The sequence below is a fragment of the Solanum verrucosum genome, unplaced genomic scaffold (genome assembly GCF_900185275.1).
Source record: "Solanum verrucosum unplaced genomic scaffold, falcon-dt-bn FXZP01000217.1, whole genome shotgun sequence".
NCBI lineage: Eukaryota > Viridiplantae > Streptophyta > Magnoliopsida > Solanales > Solanaceae > Solanum > Solanum verrucosum.
The window spans coordinates 37,348-62,328 of NW_026020032.1; the positions used below are offsets into that span (position 1 = coordinate 37,348).

General features: G+C 34.2%; 4 protein-coding genes across 5 annotated transcripts; 3 read left to right on the forward strand and 1 right to left on the reverse strand.

The window, feature by feature from the left end:
- Positions 1-246: 246 nt before the first annotated feature.
- Positions 247-7,336, forward strand: LOC125821510 (uncharacterized). The gene is made up of 9 exons (XM_049500930.1): positions 247-378; positions 1,166-1,288; positions 2,244-2,441; positions 3,291-3,369; positions 4,698-4,840; positions 5,111-5,224; positions 6,135-6,266; positions 6,821-6,934; positions 7,031-7,336. Exons 1-9 carry the CDS (start codon positions 325-327, stop codon positions 7,079-7,081), a joined length of 1,008 nt encoding a protein of 335 aa, XP_049356887.1. The 5' UTR covers positions 247-324; the 3' UTR covers positions 7,082-7,336.
- Positions 7,337-8,396: 1,060 nt separating this feature from the next.
- On the forward strand, positions 8,397-11,440 carry LOC125821516 (origin of replication complex subunit 6). The gene is made up of 10 exons (XM_049500935.1): positions 8,397-8,599; positions 8,696-8,742; positions 9,266-9,370; positions 9,503-9,583; positions 9,862-9,973; positions 10,078-10,140; positions 10,269-10,356; positions 10,458-10,525; positions 10,913-11,009; positions 11,110-11,440. Exons 1-10 carry the CDS (start codon positions 8,480-8,482, stop codon positions 11,181-11,183), a joined length of 855 nt encoding a protein of 284 aa, XP_049356892.1. The 5' UTR covers positions 8,397-8,479; the 3' UTR covers positions 11,184-11,440.
- A 1,810-nt stretch (positions 11,441-13,250) lies between these two features.
- LOC125821517 (sphinganine C4-monooxygenase 1-like) lies at positions 13,251-17,372 on the forward strand. Its single transcript, XM_049500936.1, has 2 exons — positions 13,251-13,945; positions 16,544-17,372. Exons 1-2 carry the CDS (start codon positions 13,691-13,693, stop codon positions 17,096-17,098), a joined length of 810 nt encoding a protein of 269 aa, XP_049356893.1. The 5' UTR covers positions 13,251-13,690; the 3' UTR covers positions 17,099-17,372.
- Positions 17,373-17,924: 552 nt separating this feature from the next.
- LOC125821495 (putative late blight resistance protein homolog R1C-3) lies at positions 17,925-22,383 on the reverse strand. 2 transcript variants are annotated; one of them, XM_049500915.1, is made up of 3 exons: positions 19,829-22,383; positions 18,605-19,733; positions 17,925-18,362 (listed from the first exon to the last, which is right to left on the reverse strand). In XM_049500915.1, exons 1-3 carry the CDS (start codon positions 22,381-22,383, stop codon positions 18,168-18,170), a joined length of 3,879 nt encoding a protein of 1,292 aa, XP_049356872.1. In that variant the 3' UTR covers positions 17,925-18,167. The 2 variants fall into 2 exon arrangements, 1 of the variants encoding a protein (XP_049356872.1); XR_007442597.1 differs by lacking the exon at positions 19,829-22,383 and adding an exon at positions 18,419-18,463 and having other exon boundaries at positions 18,232-18,331; positions 18,605-18,766.
- Between the last annotated feature and the right edge of the window lie 2,598 nt (positions 22,384-24,981).

Here is a 24,981-nt window from a genome sequence, read left to right on the forward strand (position 1 = left end):
TTGACACGTCATCGACTCATCGGCCAGTGAGTTACACTACCTTTAAATTTTTTGTTGATTGTGAAAAAAGTGTCAAAATGATACAATACAACATGACATGCGGTGTCTAAAACGAACAAAACTTAGTTGAGATGTTTAAGTGAAAATTGATGTCAACTTTAGGGGGGTCACCGATGGATTAGGCCGCAATAATACAAAGGACCAAACGGCTCTTCCGAACGCAACGACGTCGTACCCTTATAACCTGAATGTGAAAAACAGAGCTAACCATCAGTAGAGCAGCGAAGAACTGCCGCCAAGTGAAGAAGGAAAGTATCAAATCAAATGGCGACGGAGCTAGAAGAATTGATTGGGTTTCTCTCAGCCCCTTCTCCTCCAGTGAGTATCATAAGCTTATACCCTTTAATCCTTTTGTATGTTATTGAGTACAATTTGTTTGATTTTTCCCCTTTTCGCTTGTCTTCAATTTGATTGATTGATGTAAAAGGAAGTATCTTTGCTTAAAAATTAAATTAGTACCGATTGGGACGAACCCTTTTCGTTTTACAGTTAATTGATTTGGGTTTTTAGTCAAGTACTAGTCATTCTTGTAACTATATATGTTAGAAGAGTGATATTTTGGTGAAAAAGTAGCTTAGTCTCTTAATTGTTTAACATGGGAGTGTAATGGATTTGAACCCTTTTCGTCTTTATTTAATGGGTTTGAACTTTTGGATATGTATGTTTAAAGATTAGTGTTTTTTGAAATAAAGGAAGTATCTTTTTGGATAAATTTTAAATTAGGATTAAGAACTAACTTGTGGGTGAACTTTTCTCGTCAGAGATGATTTGCTTTTAGTTTTTTTTCGTTTTATTGAGCTTCTTGGTATATGTTTGAGCTATGGTTTTGGTGAAAAAAGTAACCGTCAAAAAAAGTAAGAATCTTTTGTTAGATTTCTAATGTGGAACTGGATTGTGGTTAACCTTTTGGGCTTTATTTGTCCAGTGTGCATGTTGAACAATGCTGTAGGTTAAAAAAGCAGTGTGTTTCCCCACCAAAAAAAAAACAGATGTTAGAATTTTTCAATGTGCAACCTTTTTCATGTGACAGCTAATTGCTTTGAATTCAATACTTGTATTGTTGAGTTTTTTGGTGTATGTATGTTTGAATGAACAATGGTTTTAGGTGAAAAAAATAGCGGTTGATATTGTTCGTGATTATACTGGTTCTGAGGATGGCTTGGAATCTCTTGGCAAGTATTCTAACGTCGTGCTTCCCTCTCTGTCTCGCCTTCTTGGTGAAAAAAAGGTACCAGTATCTTCTAAGATGTGTGATTACACCAATAAAGTTGGATGCTTGGGACAAAAAAAGTTAAACAAATTATCCCTTTTCTTCAGAGTCATAAGTAACATTTCAACTTTTGGAAACCCCCCCACAACAGAAAATTCGTAAATAAAAAAGATTTTTTTTAACTGTTACAATGGCTGGATGTTGCAATATTTTCTGTAACATTTAAAGAATCTTACCAAGGTCAAAATAGATCTGATATTTGGAAGGAGGGATTGGTTCTTATCTGTGTAAACTTGAACTGCTGTTGTTAATATTGATAGTTGTGTACACTATGCATAACCATCCATATCCTAACATGGTGATAGAGCAATGATTTAGAAACTTCTCTTTTTCCCTTTTTTTGAAGAAAAAATAAAGACTTTTGAAAACACCAAAGTTCACTGTGCAAACACCAACTCACTGCTATAGAAATGGTGTTTTAAATATGACTTTTGAAAAGATAAGAAACAAGCATTATGTTATAGTACCGAGGTTCACTATGCAAAATTAACTTAATTTTCGCAAACACTTTATTACAATATTTTTTAGAAAGACTTTATGCCAAAAAATTACTGTGCACAAAACCTTTTTTTAAAAAAAAATCATTCCTAGCATAACGTTATGAGCTAGAACAAGACGAAGCTGAATGAGATCTCTTGAAAATATGAACCTTTCCAAATTGATGGATACACATATGGTATCACTTTCTTTCTTGTGAAGCCCTTGTTTTCGTTGCATACCAATTGTCCAAAACTTTGAGAAATTTATTGTTGATTAATTCATACCATGACCATGGTTTGTCTTCCTGAGTTCTTTTATCAAACTCAATTTATTGACATGTATGTAATATTTTTCGTGTATTGATACTTATACTATGCAGTAGCCTCCAGAAGGCCTTTTTAATTTCTTTTTTTGTATCAAAAATACCATTCAGGTGGTTTCTGAACCTGCGGCTCAAGCACTGGTAAATCTGTCACAAAAGCCAGAGTTGGCAGGTAAGATGGTTGAGATGCATATGGTTAGGACATCGATGGAGACCTTGTACAAGCAAGATTGTGAAATCACAAGTCTGCTGATTATGCTCCTTGTTAATCTCACACAGCTGGATGCTGGTATTGATTCTTTGCTTCAGGTTAATTCTCATCCTTTTTTTTTTGCACTAACGCTTTAAATGCCTCTTTCTTTTTTTATTTTTATTTTTATGAATTAAGGCATTTCATTAAAAAGGTACTAGTAGATGCAAAACTACAAAAGAAATGAAGTGCAAGATTATTAGCCCCTTTGGCCTTTACAATGTATCAAACTAAAACTAGGGGGCCAACAAAGTGTGTCCAAACAATGGCCAAGTTAACTTCGTCCAACAAAAAAGATTAAGCAAACATCTGGCTTTGAGAGTATTGAGGTTCCACCAAACATCTTTGATCCCTTTCCGTCCACAAACACCAAAACATAATTGCAGGGATTATCACCACATTTTCTTGATGGTCTTATCAACTCTCCTTAAGTTCTTGTTTACGGCAAGTTTAACTTTGAAGCTACTAATATGTGTCATTATTCTTGTTTATACACTGTTAGATAAATTACAAAATAGTGTTTTGTATCTTTTTTAAGTTGATCAATAATGGAGGAAAGTTTCCACACTTAACCTTCCCATTTGTAAATAGAATGGGACAACTTCGCAAATATTAGGTTTTGATTCTGCATTTCCCTCTTCTGTGGTCATTGAATGGCTGAAGAAAGAAATTAAAAAATGCCTGTACAGAAATTGAAGAAAATTTAAAGACTGAGAGACTCTAGAGGAACAAGAAGAGTTCCATAGATATCTTAAAGCACTTCGTACACTTTCTACCTGCTGTTAGGTTGTAGTCATTGGTTCTCCACAATTAATATGGCTAAGTTGAATACCGATTTCTTTTACAGTGTCATTAAAAAATATTGGTTTCTTATGCTTATTATGCTGATTGCTTTCCGTGATTGGCAGTCTGCAGATGAGAAGATGCATGGCTTATATGTCATGAAACTTGTGAGATCATTTTGTTCGTCCTCCTGTGAGGGAAAAGGTATGTTCAATTATCATTCTTTTTCCCTTTTATCTAGTTTGATTGTTTTGTGCATTTAAGTGCTTTGATACTTTAGTCCCTGACACTGTTATCAAGCACAAAAAAAGCTCTAAGGTCCGTTGGGTCTTTAAGCGCAAATAAAGTGTGATGAAAAAATGCACAAAGTGAGAAAAAAATACAAATATATATGTTTTGTCCAAGACTAATAATTATAAGCATGAACGACAAATATATGAACAAGGAAATTCAATTTTTTTTATGATAAAGTGAAATATCATTTGTTTAGTGTCGTCTCTTTAGAAGAGGCTCATTGGCAAGGAAAGTTTGTCTTAGAACCTTGATGACGTCATTGAAGCGCACATTAAGCTAGGTGAAGCGTTCAACACGTTTTGAGCCTTACTTCAGGGCTTGAGCGCGCCCTTGACAACTGGTCCCTAGAACAAAGAGCGAAAATGAAACGATTACAGCTGAACTCAGATACACCCCCTGCTTAGCTTGTACAGAAAGTGAGAACCTGGAGGGTGCTTGTTTCCTGATCATCCCTCCAAATTGGTTACTTGAGCTGAATTGATTGCCTAGCTAGAGAACTCGACTTAAATTCACCTTAGTCTGCTTAAGATGGATAACAAATCTTAGTCAATAATTTGTTTTCTGAGAATGGTAAAATATCTAAGTCAACAAATCAGTGTTGTAATTTTTCATGGATTTCTTATCTACTTAAAGGATTGACCCAAAAGCCTTGAAACCTGGAGCACAAGTTCTATCCGTAATTTGGTCCACTAAGCATTGAATTTGACCAGATGTGCGTCATGTGATTTTCTGTGTTTTATGAGAAAAGGTGAATCCTCGATTGAGAAGCAAGAGACTTAGCAGACTTTATGGGGAGGAAGAATCTTTTATGATTGAAGTACTTCACTAAATTTTGGGTGCTACAAGACTTGGTTAGAAAGTGTTCCACTGTGGATGAGCAATTATGTGTAAAGTCTGTCTGTTTTACGATAATGCTAGTTGGATTCTGTTCTGGGCTTCTACCTTCAATCATGACAGAGCTTTTTCTCAACATTTACTTGCTTAGGGGAAGTTGAAGGCATAGCAAAATATATTATTTCAAGATTCTAGTACATAAAAAGTATCTTTTGGCATGCGATGTGTTGAAATGTCTGACCATCTCATCGGAAAACTTAAGTTGTTAGTGAAGACATCCTAACTTGAATATATCTCCAACATGATGCATGTTTAACTCAAACAAGAAATTATTGGCTTAACTTTCCGTAGTATCTATTATCTTTGTCGTTATTACCACATATTTCTTTTTCCCTTGTGATCAGTTGATCCCTTTGAACATGTGGCTTCTATACTTGTCAACATTTCTAAGAAGGAAGATGGGAGAAAGCTTCTGCTTGATCAAAAACGATGCCTACTAAAGCAAATAGTCCGGAATGATTCTAAGAGCTTGTTGCGAAAGAGAGGGGTATGTGGTAGGATATTTTCAGTTCAAGATGGCTATTTTCATGAATATATGGACTTCTGCTTTAAAATTAAGTATTTGAATTCAAAATGAAAAAAAATGGAAATGTTTCAAATTCTGTCATCGAACACTAATATATGTAATTAGTGCCTTCTAGACTGAGCAATTTGGCTTGATCCAGCTTCTTTATCGTATATTTAAAAACTTTCTTTTACAATCATTTGATAAGCAAAAGTTTAGGAGGAAAAAATTGTGCACTGATTTTGGATATAGGTCGCAGGAACCATCCGCAACTGCTGCTTTGAAGCGGAGAATCAGCTGCAAAATTTGCTTCTGATTTCTGAATTCTTATGGCCAGCTCTGCTCCTGCCTGTTGCTGGAAATAAGGTGACTTTCACCTATATAAGGAAGATGTCAACAATAATTCATTTATTTCTGCAGTACACTTCAAATCTATCTGTAATTAGGACTTGAAAGAATGGATGTGTCTTTGCTTTTTACTGTCATATCACACTTCTTTGTTTCTGTTTCGTAGAACTTGTTAGAGACCTGTAAAACTATTTTTTCCATCATCTCAAGGTCAGTATTATTATGCTCGATGGAGATCTGTCATTTAATTGTTCTTTCTCTCTGATTGAAATACCTCAAACAAGTGACGAAATAGATAAGTTCAACCAGATAATGTGAAATCCGAAAACTAAGAAATGTTGTTTGTCATCGAGAATTCATTCTGACCATAAGGTGAATGGTTCTTATTTGAATGAAATAGGAAAGCTCCCATCTTTGTTCAAGGACTGTCAACAAAGATTTCTTTCAACAAGTATACCGAGAGTTACTATGTGTATTCTTGTTATAAGTGTGTGTCATTACTTAATGTACACAAAAGGGAATGGTTTGCTGACTGAGTGTGCTAAGCATTAATCTGGTAACCTGAAGGCCTTAGAAGACCCAATTCAATAGAAAAACAAAGTTAGTGAGGAGCAAAGAGAATAAATTTCAAATGGGAATAAAGGCGCAGATGGCGCTGAGAATCATTTCTGTTTGGTTCGCTGCTTGGGTAAAGGCTAAAAAGGCTTGATCTAGATTTTCAATCAAGTTTAAAATATCTTCCATGACGGAACATATCTTCTTTCTACCTTTTTGGCGCTCTATATTATTTACTTTCTTGCTTTGTCTCCTTCCCAGTTATCTGTAGCTCGCTGTTACAAATATGTCAAAACTTTAATTTTCTTGTCTCAGTTCTCCATATTCCTTTCCATTTGAATTGAGTATTTTCTTATGGTCCAACTTCTGACAGGTCTATAGTGAGGAAGACACTCGGAAAATGCCACTAGAGCTTGCAAGTGCACTCTCAATTGAACGAGAACCCGTTACTGATCCTGAAATTCGTGTACAGGCGCTAGAGGCTATTTATTTGCTCATATTACAGGTATAGTCTGAACAGTTTCTTTGTATGTGCTTCGTTTGCTTATCTTAACCCTTACAGCTGTGATAATAAGCAGCACATATTATAGCTTTTCAAGTTCGGAGTTTATATCCAGCCACCTGAAATAGTAGCTCCTCTAACACTACATAGTTAATTATCTCAAAAGTGTTTTACTTTTAGATGTGTGGATAGAAAGCAGCTATCTTTCTGTGTAATGAAACCATTTAATCAAGCCATTCTTCACTTTTTGGAACTTAAACTATAACCACACACACAAAAAAAGTTTTTGACCAATTGTAGAGGATGGTTGTCCAAGAACAGCACTCTTTGTTTTTAATCCATATAAGTTTAAAGGAAATCTTTTGTGTATGAATTGATCATTTCTTCTTATCTGTCAGATCGCCATACATTGTACCATTAGTAGTTCACGAAGCCCTTCTACTTGCTAGCTGCTGTGTTTGTCCTATGAAACGACAGATTTTATTGTCCGGGGAAGCTTTCCTTCTGCTATGGATGATTCCGTAGGCGACTGTATGATATGCTTGAATTGATTGCAGGAAGCAGGCAGAAGAGCATTTTGGTCAGTGAATGGTCCCCGGATATTGCAAGTGGGCTATGCAGACGAGGATGATCCTAAAGCAATGGAAGCATATGAGCGAGCTGGCTCCTTGGTATTTCAAACTGCAGCCTATCATCCGTCAAGTCTCTTCTGTCATAGGAAATATATCTTTAACTGTCCTAATCTAAATTCTTCTGAATGTTAACAGCTGATTCAAGAGAGTGGCCTCGATGAAGAATTAACAGAGACATCTTCGTAGACATCCTCCTTTCTTGCTTGTTTTGATACTGCGATAGCAACGAGTTCTGACAATCAATCAGACAAACTGCAGGTTGCTTAGAGTATTCAAGCACTATAGAAGTGGGAAGGTCCCAAGTGTACTTTGAATTATTATATTTTTTCGGTTTCTTGTAGCGGGGTTGGTTATGATCCTCTGAAAGGTTGTTATGTCAAGGACTCGGGTGATGTATCGGAGGTTAGTATTATATATACAAGGCAGCTTTTACTGCTGAAGGAACAATATGAGATTGGCTTTAAGAATATGATTTCAGATATCTCTGTCCTGTTTAAATGATTTAGCAGTGTTATTGATTGTCAGTTGTCACCCGACTAAGGGTAGTTCTATTCAAACCTGTTCTCAAGCTAAGGGTCTATCGGAAACAATCTCTCTACCTCCTCAAGGTAGAGGTAAGGTTTGCGTATACCTCATCCTACCCAGACTCCACCTGTGGACTATGTTGGGTATGTTGTTATAGTGATCAAATGTCTTACTAGATCCAAATATTTCAACTTGGAATGAACATTTTCATCTACAAGTATTTCAACTTTTATTACAGTCAGTGCTATTTGTTTGTACCGATAACAACAAGTCTAGTGTAATTTTACAAGTGAGTTTTGGGGAAGTTGAGATGTATGTCGTCTCACTTTTATGGTGTAGAGGGGAGATTGCTACCCTTCTCCTTTATCCGGACTTGTGAATTGTGATCGATAATGTAAATGAGCTCATATTATTTTTATGACACTTGCCAAGAAACGAAAGATTGAGGAAATCAAATTACGTAATATTTATGTAAATATTTCTTTAAAATATAATTTAGGTTAAAGAGATGGAGTTTGAGTTTACTTCTTTCAACTTGTTTTAGTTATCGCCTCTTTTTATTGATTATGATTTAATTTTTAGATTTTATATTTAGACATGGATTGATAACTTTTAAGTATTGTGTTTGAAAGTTTTACTCATGACTTATATTAGAAAATATATATTTAAGAAATTTAATATTATTACTTTTTTCTATGTATAGGTTTTACTCCTTTTCAACTTACAAATATAACTATTCTATTTGATTAAGTTAATTAGATAAAAAGAAAAAAATTGAATCAAATCAAATTAAAATCGATCAATGTAAAATCAAAACGAAAAATTGAACGCACACCTTGCTTTTAACTTTTCCACATATTCCTTTTTACCACAGTAAAAATAACCGTTGGCGCGAAATGAAGATTGTGCATATCTTCACCCCGCGCGCGCCAAATGAAATTTAGCGAAACACAAGCAATTCAACATTCCCGCCATCTCTTCTTCTTCTTCCCTTAAACCCTCCAAAATGCGACCCGAAAAATTCTCCATTTCCTCTTCATCACCCAAACCCGAAATTAAATGGATCTTTCCGACATCGCCCGAAAGCTTGGTCTCACCGAAACCAAACATCTGGTTCGCAAAGCCGCCGAGCTCCGTCGACTCGCCGATGTACAGTTCGATTCCTCCGTCATTGGCGTCGTAAGTAATGATATGATGGATTGGTTGCTGGGAATTGAGGTTTATTTGATTAGAATTGGATGGAATTGAATTTGGATTGATTTTTTTTTTTTGTAGGGGGAGATCTGCAAAGCTATAATTTGTTTAGAGATTGCTGCTTGTAGGTACAATTTCTGTTTTTCTTCTCCGATTGTTTGGGTGAATTCTGTTCCAAGGTGAATTAGGGTTGAAGTAAAACGATCAGTCGACTATGGGTATTCCAAATTTGTTGGGGGTTTGTTATATGAATCTGCTATTTCATTTTTGGATAGATAGAAATTGGGCGTGTGCAGAGTCGGGTTATTAAATGGGTTGATTTGAATGTCAATTTGTAGTACTGATTAATCAAGTAACTGGGTTATATAGATTTTGTTATATTTGATATTTGTTTCATTTATGTACTAAATAATTGCAAATGGAGAAATGGCCTCTTGTAGAAATGTAGTGTAATAGCTGGAGGTTTAGTGCATTGGGCTGCCCTTTTTTATATAGTCCAAGTCATAGGTCTACTTATAGTTTTACATCAAAATAATAGAATGTACTCCTATTAGAAATGATCCAGACAAAATTATTTGAAGTACTGATGCCGCTGTAAGATGTGAGTGACACTTGTCTATGATTTGTAATATGTTCTGGTGATAAATGTAGGATGGATGTAGTGTTTGATCGTCAGACAGCGATAAAATTGAGTGGGATGTCGGAGAAGGCTTATAACAGATCATTCACTTCAATGCAGAATGGAATTGGAGTAAAGTGAGTTTTTAAGCTTTTGTTTCACTCTACATTTTCATTTTTGTGAATCTGTACATGCCTTTTTGGAGGCAAATGGTGCTTTGTTAGATGTTGGATTCTTGCTGATGTGAAAAGTTCTTTTTTACTTTGCAGAAACAAGCTTGATATTAGAGAATTGGCAATTCAGTTTGGGTGTATCAGGCTCATTCCTTTTGTTCAAAAAGGTCTATCATTGTAAGTTTGATCATCTACTTTGAACTCATGAACTTACATATTTTGTTGTTTTGATTGTCCTGCCTATGATGTTTGTTTGATCTTATGTTTGAGAGCCTAATTGGACAAGAATAAGCTGCTTTTGTATTGTTTTTTATGGGATTTGGTTTGGCATGTTGGGACCTATCTGTGCCTGTTCTTTCTGAATTTCAGCATGCTAGAGTTTCTAGTTTAGATGGGGTTATATAAATAGTTAGAGAGTTCTTAATTAGGTTTTGATGATTATAATTCCTTTACAGATACAAAGATCGGTTTCGTACATCCTTGCCACCTTCTAGAAGGGCAAGTGCTGATTTCAGTCGACCTGTGTTCACTGCTGCTGCGTTCTACCTGTGCGCAAAAAGACACAAGGTTTCTTCAATATACTCTTCAAGCATTGGTAGTCCTGCACTAGTTGTAGCAGCATGATAAATTGGAATGAACTGTCTCATAGTTTTCTTCATCTGTGTTTGCAGCTCAAGGTTGATAAAATGAAGCTCATTGAACTTTGTGGCACATCAGAACCTGAATTTGCTAATGTAAGGCCTTTACTCCTTTGATTACTTGTTTCTTTTCATTGTTTTTATCATCAAATTGTTTATTTACTTAAGCTATCAGTTTGCTATACTATGGTTCTAATATTTTTATGTGGATTGAAATGATACAGGTTTCTACCTCAATGAATGATCTTTGTTTCGATGTTTTTGGGACATCAAAGGAGAAAAAGGATCCCAAGACAGTGAAGGGGAACCGAGGTAACACATGCTGATTAATTAAGTTCCTCACTTTATTACAAGCAAAATGAGGTTTAGTGCTTTTCAATACACATATTTAACATAGTGATTTGCATATGCAGAACTGCTAGATGCATTACCTGAAAAAAGGAGGGTTGAAGATGGTGGCTATTCATCCGAGGATGATAATGTAAATGAGAAGCTCTCTTTTAAATTTTGCTACTAGTTAATGATGCCATAACACTAATTAACATAAATAAGGAACACAGAAGCTCTCAACTCAGATGTAAGGACCTGTTTGTTTATATGTTATGCATAGATATGGTAGGAAACAACCCTACTACTGTTGAGGACATATGGCAAGCCACATTGATGCTTATTTGAACTCCTAGATTAGAAAAAAAAAGACGATGAGTTTGACTGGTTACTGGCTTATCTTGGACTAAACCGTCATTGAATGCAAGTTATAATCTCCACAAATCTTTGTGCTGGAGTTCTATACTCAATTAAAGTTCTTACAAGTTACATCTCAGTTTGTGTCGTTTCTTGCTGATTTTTGAAACCTTCCATTTTGCAGTCATCAGCTTACAAGAAGCGTAAACGCATGGATGAACATGCTTACGAGGAATGGAAATCTACTGTCCTTGCATCAAAAAACCAAAGCAGCCAAAAAGGTAAAATAAACGAATACTTCATCCATTAACTAGGAGTTCCCAGACCATTTAGGAGTTACATTAGCTTATGTGCTGATGGGAATTGTGTTTATTCTTGTAGCTCCTAAACAAACCAAACAAGCCCGGCTGGACTTCATGAAGAAAGTTCCTGAAACTAAAGTGCAAGCTACATAATTCTCCATTGTCCTTTCCAATTAGACAAATTTTAGTTGATTTTTTTCAAACAGTGGACAAAATGATTGGGAAGAAATTTCCTTTTGGTTTCTTGATACCATAGTTTACCTTTAAAAAAGAAGAGATAGTGGTAAGCCACTAAAATGAATGTTTATTTGGATTGATCCTTCTTAACAGCAAGGTTTGTCTGTACAGATATAGATTATTCTTGTTAAATTATCAAATCACATGCTTATGATAGCTCAATTATTGTGTTTGCTGTGACCATATTCTTCTACAATACATAAATCATTTATCTTATTATAAATTTATAGTCTCTGTTACACAATAACTACCATGTGTGTCCCTATCCTAATTTAGTCATCCTATCTTTTTAGTCTTGATGAAATGGTCAAAAAAGAAAATGATGTTTCCACAATTGGAGACTTTGTTTTGGAAGGGTAAATACTAAATAGAATAGGATGCTTCCCATAATCGGAGACCCTTGTATTTGAAAGAAGAATATCAACATCTAGAATACAAAAATTCCACAACGCAACGTCAACTTCAAGGTGTAAAGTTTGATTTTTTAAATTTATGACTTGACTAATTCATGTTAAGCAATGCCATTTGGGAAAACAATGATCTCTCTATTTTCTTCTTCTTCTGATAAAAACTCAACGAGCTTGTAATAAATATTCACTATTGCATGTTTCATAACAAGTAAAGATGGACTGAGCGAGTAATTTTTTACTGCATGCTTCAGAAATAATTTTAAAACTTTTTATAGCCAATAATATCATACCAATAAATAAAATACTTTACACTATCCGTAAATTGCAAAGTTTTTTTTTTTTTAGAAAATCAAGCTTTTTGGATAACGTATAAGCAGTGGGTAGATAATAATCTTGTTGGCGGCTCATTGGAGAAAAATGCCAACTGGCGAAGTATTTTGGACCAAATAGAGCCAAAAATCCAAAGTCAAATTTGGATGACCCTAAATTTAACAAAGCTATCTAATAAAATTCATAAGCCACGATGAACCCACACCCATAAAAAAAAGAATAAACAATTATTTCCTTCATTTTTTTAATTTGAGGAATTTTAGTTATTTTATTTTAATTTATATCTTAAAATATAATATAATCTTACTATGTGTCATCATCACATAATTGAAATGTTGATATACTACTAAAAGTAAAATACAAAAATAATTTTTTATCCCTACTTAAAAGTTTCACTTTTTTATAATTTTAATTTTAAAACTAAAAAATATATACCATATGAGCGACCTCCTAAAATCACTTGCGATACTTCTATTTGTATTTATTATCTTGTCTGACATGTCAACCTTCCATATAAAATATCAACCATCAGTGACAGCACATACTGCTCCATTAGTTTAAAAATTAATAATGTTAGAGAATTATTATTCTTTGTTTAAGGCACTTGATTAAAATAAAATAGTAATTTTATTTTTTTTTTAGATTTTTTTAAAACAAGTGTATTCAAACGGAAAACACTATTTCTTTTAAAATGAAAACAATATTTCCATAAGAAGAAATTTTGCCAGTTTTATTTAAATCAACGAATACATGATATTTTTATTTATTTATTGTCTAATCATAATTAATCAAGATATTTTTTTTCGTATATATAATTCCGAAAATGAAACTTAATGATCCTTTAATGTAGAGCCCTTCACTTTAGCTAATTCTAACTATGGTAATAACTATATTAATGTCATACACATAATATTATGGACCTATGGTAATAATTTTATGAGAAAAAAACTTGTTATGTTTGTCTTTTTTAAACATCAATAATAATTACATGTATAACAAATCCTTACTTTTAACAACTATGAATTTTTCAAACGAATATGGTCATTATAATAAAGTTTGACTGTAATAAATATCATAGAAGTTGATTTATAGACTTGGTTAAATTGCGGAATAAGGCAAGTTTTTCACCGCTGAAAAGTCGTGGGCCTAATATTCCTTTTTTATTTTATTTTTTAAATTAATTTGATAATAACAACGACAAAGAAAAACCCATTATAAATAAATAAAATTAATTTGATGATCGTTATTATAGGAGTCCAGTTTTCCAAAACAATAATATCCTCTCTGAAAAATTCATTATTTTTGTTAAATTTTTTCTGAATATTTTTTGCTGTTTGAAATTCCTTCCAATTCTATTTGGAAGAGAATTTCAATCAAACCATATATCTCCACTGTTCTCTTTCTCTACAAACCCTAATTTCAATTTTATACAAAGTTTGAATCTTTTACAGAGTTTGAAAGAAAGCTCAGTTTTTCTTTTATTGGGTATTTATTTGTTTTCCTTTTAAGGCTACTTTGAAAAAGATAGTGATTTATTTTTCTTTTTTAAGGGTAATTTTCAATAAAAGATTTAAAAAGGAACAATTTTGTTTCTTTTCTGGGTTTTTTCAATTAAGGGTAATTTCAAGAAGGTATAAAGGAAGGACCTTGGTAATATTTTGGTGAGGATTTTGTATTTTTGAGATGGTGGGTAGTGTGAATATTGATCAACAGGGGAAGGGAGGATATGTGTCAGATGAAGTTTTGGGAACATTTTTACCAATAGTTGTGTATTGGGTATATTCAGGATTGTATTTAATGCTTGGGACTATGGATAATTATAGGTTGCATTCTAAGAAAGATGAGGATGAGAAGAATTTGGTGTCAAAAAAAGAGGTTGTTAAAGGTGTTCTTCTCCAACAGATTGTTCAGGCTGCTGTTGCTACCGTTCTCTTCGCGGTTAGTTACTTTGATCATCTCTATTTGCTGCAAAGTTTTGATTTTTATTTGTTTAGGAGGTTATTATGCATCCTGGTGCATTGGATTTATATAGTTTACTATTGAGGCTTAGATGGTATTGATGTATTATTATTCATATGCTTGTTTGGTCTTTTCTTTAAGCTCATAATGATATTTATATGGTTAGCTATTGACGCTTAGTTGATTTGATAACTTATTATGCATATGTTTGTTTGGTCTAGTTTTAATGAATCATAATGATATAGAGGATTTATATGGATAACTTTTGAGGCTTAGTTGATGTGATTACTTATTATGCATATGCTTGTTTGGTCTTCTTTTTATGCATCATAATGATACAGAGGATTTATATGGTTAACTATTGAGGCTTAGTTAATATTGATAACTTATTATGCCATATGCTTGTTTGGTGAACCGTAATGATACATGGGATTTATATGGTTAACTATTGAAGCTTGGTTGATATTGATAACTTATTATGCATATGCTCGTTTGGTTTTGTTTTGATTGGAATGAAATGCTTATGTCTGGTGCCGGCTTAAGGTTTAGAAATTATTTGATTTATGAGTGTATGATTTTGTCGGTATGTGCAATTCATAATTGGATGTTGTGTATTACAACCGGGGGGGTGAGTCATATGATTTTGTCAACGATATGTGCCAACTCATAATTGGATGTTGTGTATTACAACGCGGGGTGAGTCATGGATAGGGGAATATTTAAATGCGATGGCGGTGTAATAATAAGTTCTTTTGTCCGAATTGGCACTGCTAGGCAAATGTTGTTGGATTTCAAATTGAATATTATCTGTTGTTAGGCAGATTTCAAACATTTTGAATTATATTCATGAACTTGAGGGAGGAGCTTTTTTATGCTTGTGTGTGTGATCCTAGAATCCATCCGATAGATGGATGGTAAAATTGTTCTACCTTAGTCCTTAACGTTTTCTTAATATTTATTTTTATACATTTTTGGTAAAGGAGTCATTTGTCAGAGGAACTATGATACAATGCTTTATTTGGATGTTAATCCACTTCTCACTTGTTTTACCTATCATTTAGATGAATCCTTCATGCACAACAACAACAACAACATACCCAGTGAAATCCCACTAGGTGGGGTCTGGGGAGGGTAGAGTGTACGCAGACCTTGTCACTACCTCGTGGAGGTAGAGAATCCTTCATGCACAGAATAAACAAATTCAATTGAAGTACAAGAGCAAGAAGTATAACTTCTTGTGTTAGTCAATCACAAAGTGTGTAAATTTCTTTTTTTCCTGCCTTGACAAGCCTTCAAGGCTACTTATGTGGAGTGTTTTATATCTATATATTATAATTTACGTTATGAAGTGTCTCAAAATCTCTTGAACCTAAAAAGTGATAGTCGATAGTTATCTGAACAGAAATTTCATCTTTTAACTTTATATGAAATATTTTTGATAAGGAAGTTTATATGAAACGCTGAAGCTTGCAGGTTTGATTTTCTTTGAGTGATAGGAAAATAGGAGTTCTGTAAAAGTTAGATGCAAACTGTTGAACCTCAGTTTTGAGTCATTTGATTTATAAAGAAAGGTTGACTTTGAAGCTCTTCTAGGAAAATAGGTTGCCAAAGCGGCTCAATCGGCATTGTTTTGATCTTGGCTGTCGATGCTGATACTGGGGATAAGACTACTAGACGTCTCATAAAGAAACTGTCTACAAGGATGTCGAGACTATCAAGAATAAGCTTTTATTTGCTTAATCTGCCTTTACTAAAGAAAATGGGGAATCATTGCTCTTCTTTTGCATTTCGTTGTCTACCTTCTTCTTGGTGTCCATTTGTCTTGCAAAGTTAGTTGACGGCAGCTTAATAGTTGAGAATAGGAGGCCTAACTGTGACCTCCCAATAAAGCTTTCTACAGTGCTACTTCACATATGTTTGGAATTATGGAAAGACTAAAGTAAGTTGTGAGATGATCTTTTCAACCGCAATATGTGAACTTGGATATATTGAGGGATAGATTCGTTTCTCTAACCTGCAAAGAAGAGATATAAAAAGGAAACATTAATGTGGTCTTGTCTTACATTTGGCTTGCGTTGTTATGTGTGTAGGCTGTAGCCTAATTTGCAAAGTTAGTTTCAATCTCTTCTATAAACTAAGTTGCAAAGTGTAGCCTAACTCATATCTATCCCCTTAAAATCTCTGCTCAAAACTTATTTTATTTGTGGGCGCTTCTCTTTATGGGTGGTCCATTAGTTGGGTCTCTTGAGTCCTGACCTCAACTAATGCACTGCTTTTGTTTCCTTTCACTTTGGTAAGAGAGGAAAGTAGGTCAGTTTAATTAGTAGAGGGCTAGCTCATACCGAATACAATTTATCTCCGATCAATGAGCTAAAAGTTGTACACCTTTGTATGTTCTGATAAGTAACTCAAGTATATACCATGAGGGGTTGTACTTTTCATACTTGTTTTCTCTACTTTTAGTATCTTGTTCCAATCATGAACCTGATTCTCATATTCTTGTTCCATATCATGTCAATTTTTATGTTTGTATTTTGATTAATTCTTGGTGTCTGATTATCTACTAATATGGCGCAGGTCACAGGAGATGATGGTGAATCTGGTGGGGATCAACACGCTTCAATCTTTGTTCTTGGCAGACAGTTATTTGTTGCCATGTTGATGTTAGATACTTGGCAATATTTTATGCATCGGTACATGCACCAAAACAAGTTCTTGTACAAACATATCCATGCTCAACATCACCGGCTAATTGTTCCGTATGCATTTGGAGCTTTGTACAACCACCCTTTGGAGGGTCTGATTCTTGACACAATCGGCGGGGCTCTAGCTTTTCTTGTCTCTGGCATGTCACCACGTACCTCCATCTTCTTTTTCTCATTTGCTACGATCAAGACGGTTGATGATCATTGCGGACTATGGTTACCTGGAAATCTCTTCCATATCTTCTTTAAAAACAACTCCGCTTACCATGATATCCATCACCAGCTTTATGGCACCAAGTATAACTATTCACAGCCTTTCTTTGTGACGTGGGATAGGATACTTGGTACTTACATGCCATATGAACTTGAGAGGAGACCGGAAGGAGGGTTTGAAGCTAAGCCTGTTAAAGATTGCAAGGAACATTGACAATACTGTTAACATGTTTGTCATATAGTATGTACCACTGCAATTTTTGTCTTCTTCAAATGCTTAGTTACTCATTTAATTTGTATAGAGCATATAGTTAAAGGGTTCTGCATATATTGTTGTATAACTGGTGTTGGTTTCGAGGTTTGAGAAAGGAATAGGGTCGAATAATAGTTTCCTTTTTAAACATTGTCTCAGATCTGATATCTGGTATATTCAACTGCAGGCAGAGATAAAAGATTACTGAAATACATTGTGTGCCTTGAATTCTTTAGTTCCAAGCATATGGACATATATTGTGACTTTCTCATTGTTCTTTTTTATGGGCTGTTATTGATGGTGTCGAGCTCACCTCGACCATTTTACTGAGTACCTGCTTCTTCCAACCAAAGAGGTATCAGGTATCTCTGTTTAGCGGTACTTAGATGGGAAGAAATCTCTTAATATTTTTCGCTTTTGTTGTTTTCAATATTTTTCGCTTTTGTTGTTTTCACCTGCTTCATTGATTGACCGCTAGGCCATACTCTTGGGTGCTAACATTCTCATTTCTCTAACATGTAGCAGAGTAGCATCACAACATTTAGGTGAACTCATAAGAAAATAGAAAAGGCTGAAACCCTTCACTTCAGGATCCGTAAAATCTAATGACTTACAACAAACCTCAAGGACTTAAATGAAAAATTTGTTCAACAGTTACATTGTGAGATGCATTTAGTTTACAATGAATGCAACAGCCGTTGGACGTTTTACAGAATCTTTATTAAACGAAATAACTAATAAATAAATGACATGTGATATTCGAAATTGCTCTAGCTACAAACTCTGGATACCCTGTTAAAGAATAACTCAATGGGCATTTTTTGAGTTGAATTTGAACGGATTACAATGGGTTGAACTCAGATTTACTGATCCATCAAAACTTTACTACAGTTAATGTTTGTGTGTGCCATGAAATGGTATTACAGTAAGCAAAATGAGTATAGCACATTTGTGTTGACAAGTTGGGACTACAATCCTGTCATTATTTGGAAATCCATCATGGTTGAGTTCACCAGAGCTCAGCATTTTGTTAGAGCATGCCACGCTTTCTCAGTTTCTCCACAACTAATTGAACTTCATCAGCATATGCCACGTTTCTCAGTTTCTCCACAACTAATTGAACTTCATCAGCATCCACATCTCTGGTCACAGTAAGTTTCTTCTCTTTCATATCAGTTGAAATTGATTCTATCCCTTTCATATCGAAAAGATAAAAAAGATGAATCTATCTATTCGGTGTACTCAAAAAAAGGAAAGAGAGAAAAAAAATATAAGTAGTACCTGGAAGAAAAACTAATCTTTTAAATGCCTTGGGTATGTCTTTTTCTGCAAGAAAACCAAGAGAAAAATCCAAATGTAAAACGAGGCCATCAGGTAAAGATAACAGAGAAAACAGTTCATACAATTTAGGCCATTATTTCTTAGTCATCAAAATCATGCAGAATAAAGCTTTTTTCAGTAGTGTACCTCGATGAGAATGAGCTTGAAATTAGTATTTTGATTATCTTCGACTTGTGTTTCTTGTATATTCATGGCTGACTTGACAACCGACTCATTGCAGTTTTCTACCTCGATGTACTGCAGAGAAAGGATGTCCATGAAACAAGAAGGGATCTCCATAAGATGTCGACATCCACGCAAAACCAATTGTTCAAGGTTAGGAAAGGCATCATCAGCTACAATCCATTTCAACAAGGACACACATTTTAGTTTCAAGATTTTGAGTTGAGGGAACATGCCATTGCTCACTTTCCATTCCCTATGATCACCAAATTCAACGTAGTACAGTTTGAGTACCTCAAGGTGCTTGAGATGATCAGCAGTTTCTGATAAGTACTGAGAATCCAGGTAAAAGCCAGAGAGTTCTAGGTATTTGAGATTTGGTGCAGAGATGCAAAAGGAGATGGGATTAAAGATGTTTGATTGATGAAGCTTTAGCATTTCAAGCCTTATCGGAAAATTAAGCACATGGTACTGATGGGGGTATTCTAAGCACTGGACTTCACATATCAGTTTTCGAAGATTAGGTGTTTTTCTCAACATCAATTCTGCATCCTCAACACGAGTGAAATATGGATTGAAAAGGGTTTCCAAATCATCAAGTCTTGCAGATTTCTTGAGTAATGCTTTTTTATTTTCTGGGCTGAACTTAGGAATATGCAGATGTCTCAATTTAACCATATCCCAAACTGTACTAGGTAGTAATAGCGTCTTACCTGTCGCAGCTGATGTACGGTTTAATATAAGAGTTTCAAGGTTCCAAAGATTGGATATGCTTGAAGGAATTGAATTCTGTTCAATGTGTGCAGATATATACCTCAAGTAAAAGAGCTCAGTTGGAATAGAATCAATAACAACCTGGTGCTCCAAATCCAATACTTTTAGAAACTTGAAATTTAATAAAATGCGTGAAATTGAAAAAGCATGAGAGGATAAGGGACGACCAGCAAAGTATGGGTCGTAATTCTTAAAAAGTACAGAGCCAACACGTGAGCAAGACGCACTCCATTCTACAAGATTCTTCATATCAGTGAAGGCCAAGTGAGCATGCTGGTTGTGAGAGTAAACACAGGAGGAAGGTTTGGTAATCTGATCCCTGTGAATATATCAATTAGCAAAATCATATCATTAATTTTTAGATATAACTTGAAATACTTGATTGATTGAAAGTACCATTACTTATCATATTACCTATTTATCCATAGTAGAAAATTCTCCTCAGCTGCTCTTTCCTTGCAGAAATCGAGTAATACATCATGAAGGCGACATGCTTTGACCTTACCATCTGAATCGTCCCTCTGAGTAACCATTACTAGATTTCTTCCAATAAGATTCTCCAAGTAACCTTCTGCTATGTCCTCCAAGCTTCTGCCTTCACAACTTTTTACAAATGATTCTGATATCCATAACCTTATTAACCTTGAAATGTCAATCACTCTATCCTCTAAAAATGCTCCAAAATAAAGGAAGCAAGACTTAAGATGACAGGGTAAAACATGATAGCTTTGGTCTACAACGGCTCTTGAGTCATTGTGAATGTGGGTACCCAAATTGTTGGCCACTTGTTCCCAATATTCTACTTCCTTTTCCATCTCTGACAGAATACCAGCCACCAAAACAATTGAAAGAGGTAGTTGTCCACACATTTTTGCTATTCTCTGCCCAATATCTCTTAGGAGAGGGGAGCAGCTTTCTTCACCAAACACTTTCTTTTCAAGCAACTTCCAACTTTCAACTTCGTCAAACATACGAAGATGAAGGGGATCACTATGAACACTAGCATATTTGGCAACTTCATGATGTCTTGTCGTCAGAATGATTCTGCTTCTGTTATTGACATCTGGGAAACAACCACTTAAATCATCCCAAACACTATTTTCCCACACGTCATCAACAAGGATAAGGTACCTTCGGGGCAATAAAGTTTTGCGAAGCATATCAGCTAATTCATTGGCATGAAGTTCTGTTCGCACAGAACCCTCACCAATAGCATCACGTAGCAAGGCCAATAACAAGTCCTTATAAGAATATACTTGAGACACACAACATTGTGCACAAATATCAAATTGAGAAACAACTGACCTATCAGAATAGAGTCTGTTGGCTAAAGTTGTCTTACCTAAACCTGGCATGCCGTGCATTGAAATGACATCTTGCCCTTTCGTTCCATTCAGTAGTTTTTTTCTTAAAGTTTCTATGACATCCTCAAACCCAACAATCTCTTCATTCATCCTTGGAGTCCTTGCCAATTGTGATGATGCAATGACACTCTTCATTGTATCCTCAACTGTGTTCTTTTCCTGAATCTTTGCTTTGATACAAGTAATCTCCTCTATGATATCCAGGAGCCAACGCTCGATGCACCACTGAGGAACTTCTTTGTTTATACAAGCATCAACTACATATTCCACCTCATATGCCTTCCTAATTATCTGTGTAGCATAATCTTCATTCAGTGTCTTGAGCTTATTGTGTGGCTCTTCTACGACAACCTTCAAGAAAGGTTGCATGCTCTCAAATTTCGTTTGAATTACTTGAAGTTGATTCTTGAGGAAGGCAAGTGAATCTGAATAACGGCCTTGGAAATCCTTCAGGTTTTTCAATAGAAAATCGACATAGCCTAGTCCATGAACCCTTGGCAAGTTAGATTGAAATGCCTTTTGCATGACAAGGTAGACCATCGCCTTGATAGGCTCAATATTTCTTGGAAGATCAAAACCAAGTGCTCGGTTCATATTATCCAATACTGTGTCTTCCTTCTCCCCCTTAATATCATATAATGAGTAAATAAGAAGTCCGGCATCAACAATAACAGAATCCATATCTTGAAGATGAAATTCCAGATCTAGTATTGGCAGATGAATGAGATTGTCTCTTAGAAAGCAGAGCATCTCCTGAAGGTTGACCATTTGATCACTTAAACCAACCGTCAGATTTTGTGTTGGAGTCTCTACAATGCCACTCTCAACTGCATGCTTATTTTGAGCTTGTGGTATGGTTGACTTCAGAGCTTGCAGAACATCAATGTAAATATTGTTGCGGCTGATGTCTGGCTGAATGGACTTAATCTTCATTTCCATGAAATCAGAACGCAAACGACTGACTTCACTTGGAGCCAAGTATTGATTTACGATGCCATTGAGGACTGGCAAATGCAACCAGACAACCATTGCAATGTGGCTAGCCTCAATTAAAGCATGAATATAAAAAGTAGTATGTCGGTATTGAGGCTCTATACATTTGTTTGAAACAAAGCAGACAAAAAATCTCAATAACTTCAACTCCTTTAACACTTGTTCTATTTGTTCCTTGTGTTCTGGAACAAAAAGCCACGAATATGGATCATTGATCTTCACTAGAACATTGAGGTTCTCCACAAAAACATCGATGACTTCCATCACAAATTTGGGGCTAACATCATCCACCTTGTTGGCTGCAAGTGATGTATTTGGAAAAGAGTATTCAGCTCTGAATTCTTGCTTAGTCTTCCAAATTACCTCCTTCCAGTAGGGACAATCATAGGGTTCTCTATGAGACTGAATCTTCCAAATTTCTATCATTTTCTGTGAGAATTCTAGCATACCGCATTCACTTGCAAAAGGTAACCTTTTCAAATGGAGAAAACAATCGAGGAATTTTAAGTCCCATAGAATGAAATTTATTCGATCCCTTTCAACATCCGAGTTATTTTGTAGCGTGACAAGGAGATGATCTTTCAGATTAGACAATTCATTGTTGAAATACATCCTTGGACTGGGAAAGAAGAACAATTGAGATACAACACACAGTATTATAGTTTATTTCTTCACTTCCTCATCTCACAACTTACTATTAAATTAGTGGACACAAACGGCCTACATAATAATTCGCATGAGATAAGCTGATTTATATCATGTCACATTCAAAGACATATTTATGTATTATCTCATTATTTTACGATCAACAATTATTTGTCAACGATGAAGATCCGTGAGTAGAATATATATTACTCAAATTTCAAATTATGTGAGAGTGTTAGACTAGACAAAAAATTTAAGAATAAAAGAAAATTTTTTGAAACTTATAATCTAAAATAAATAGTAATATTTACATGAGTTTTTTTTTTTTTTGAATGTATACCACTAGACAATTTGTCTTTTATTAACATAAATATCCTCAATAGGGATAAGTACAAGTAAAGGATGCTAGGTTTTACCTTACCAATCTTATTGTGAATCTCTATTAATTAACAAATATGAAGAAAATAAAAACTAGAGAAAACTGGATATAGAAAATGTGTCATAAAGAGGGAGTACAGAAGATAATAAATAGCTCTCTCCCCTACGCGTAAGATATTTTGAAGAGTTGGGCAATACTAGCAAAAAAACAAAGTCATTGCTGGTACACAAAGATAAAGTGCCAAAGAATTATTCAAAAGGTATTATACAATATATCTTTTAACTTGAACTCGATTTACATTTATGTTCTCTAATTTTGGATGCACATAAATAGACACTTAAATTTGTATAAAATTAAACAAATAAGCATACATGTCCTACATGACATCTTACATGATAATTTGCATCCAGTATATTGCCATGTGTGTACTATGTCACGTGGACTCATGTGTTTACTTGTTTAACATTATATAAATTTACATGTCTACTTGTGTCCACACAAATTGAACGATATAAATACAAAATAAGACCAAGTTAAAAGACATGTTAAGCATTATACATATTTAGAAGTATTCGAGGAAGGTAAAGTGAAAAAATAACTTTAGAATTTATAAATTTTAAAAAAGTTAATTTGATTTATTGAATTCCAAATATATTACTGTATTTATACAAACTAAATAAAATTTTGATATATACACATAATTAAAATTAAAATTATTGAATTAGGTCGAATTCGTAGGTTTTAGCTCAGCCCCTATCGATGATATGACTTATGGGCATTGAAATAATTGTAACAGCTGGCAATAATTGTTTAAATAGTTCAATTGTGATATGTGGTGCTCCAAAAAATAAAATCCAAGAACTATTACGAAAGGATAAGTACTGCAAAATAAGAACAATAGCTAATGATATAACCCTGAAAAAATTGGGCAAAATCGATGGATATAATCGCTCTTATAAATTGAGGCCACACTTAACGTGTCCATCAACTTATTCCTTTCTAATTTTTTTTTAAAAAAAAATTAATAATAAATTAAGGGACATCTCTCGATTTTTTGCGTGGGATACATTTTTTGAGATGGTCCATAAATTTTGCAAACATTTTTTTGGGAGAAAATATAAATATTAGAAAGAGACAAACAAAGTCTGTTTTTTTTTTGAAAAAAAATATTTAAAAAACCCGATATTGTCCATCGGTTTATTTAAATGTTGCCTAGATACCTGAATTAGGAATATTATTGACTTGATAATTTTAATATTGATATTATAGCTCAGTTAAAATTGATTTTTGCAACGTTTAGTGTTGATTTACAACTAAATACTCCATGAATAGCAAATTGCAATTAATTACATTTGACAAGTGAGATGCATAAATTGCATGTTTCTGCTTCTTCTTTTTTTGGCAAAAAATCGAATGAATTAACCAACACACCTCCGTCAATTTTCGACAAAAAAAATAAAAAAAATAAAAAAACTCAAAAATTGACCTTCACTAGAACATCAATTATGTGAGAGTGTTAGACTAGACATAAAATTTAAGAATAAAAGAAATTTTTTTGAAACTTATAATCTAAAATAAATAGTAATATTTACATGAGTATTTTTTTTAATTTTTTTGAATGTATACCACTAGACATTTTATTAACATAAATATCCTCAATAGGGATAAGTACAAGCAAAGGGGACTAGGTCTTACTTTACCAATCATATTGTGAATCTCTATTAATTAACAAACATGAAGAAAATAAGAACAAGAGAGAACTAGATATAGAAAAAGTTTCATAAAGAGGGAGTATATAGATGATAATAAATAGCTCTCTCCCCTACGCGTAAGATATTTTGAAAGAGTTGGGCCATACAAACAAAAAAACAAAGTCATTGCTCGTACACTAAGATAAAGTGCCAAAGAATTATTCAAAAGGTATTATACAATATTGTTAGTTGACTGATTCAAAAGTTTAATGCTGTTAGTGGCAGTACTTTTAGGAGTCTTTTATGTTTTCAGTTAACTAGCTCTAGGAATCCTAATTAGTTGATAATAGTTAGTTAGCAGGTCATGGGTTAGTGCTAAACTAGTGCCCTATTTTTTCTCTAAATTTGTTTCTTTCCAAGTTCTATTTAAAGACTTGCAGTGTTGTCTTCTGAAGTAATAAAAAAAGATCAAGTTTCTCTCTGTTAACGTCTTAC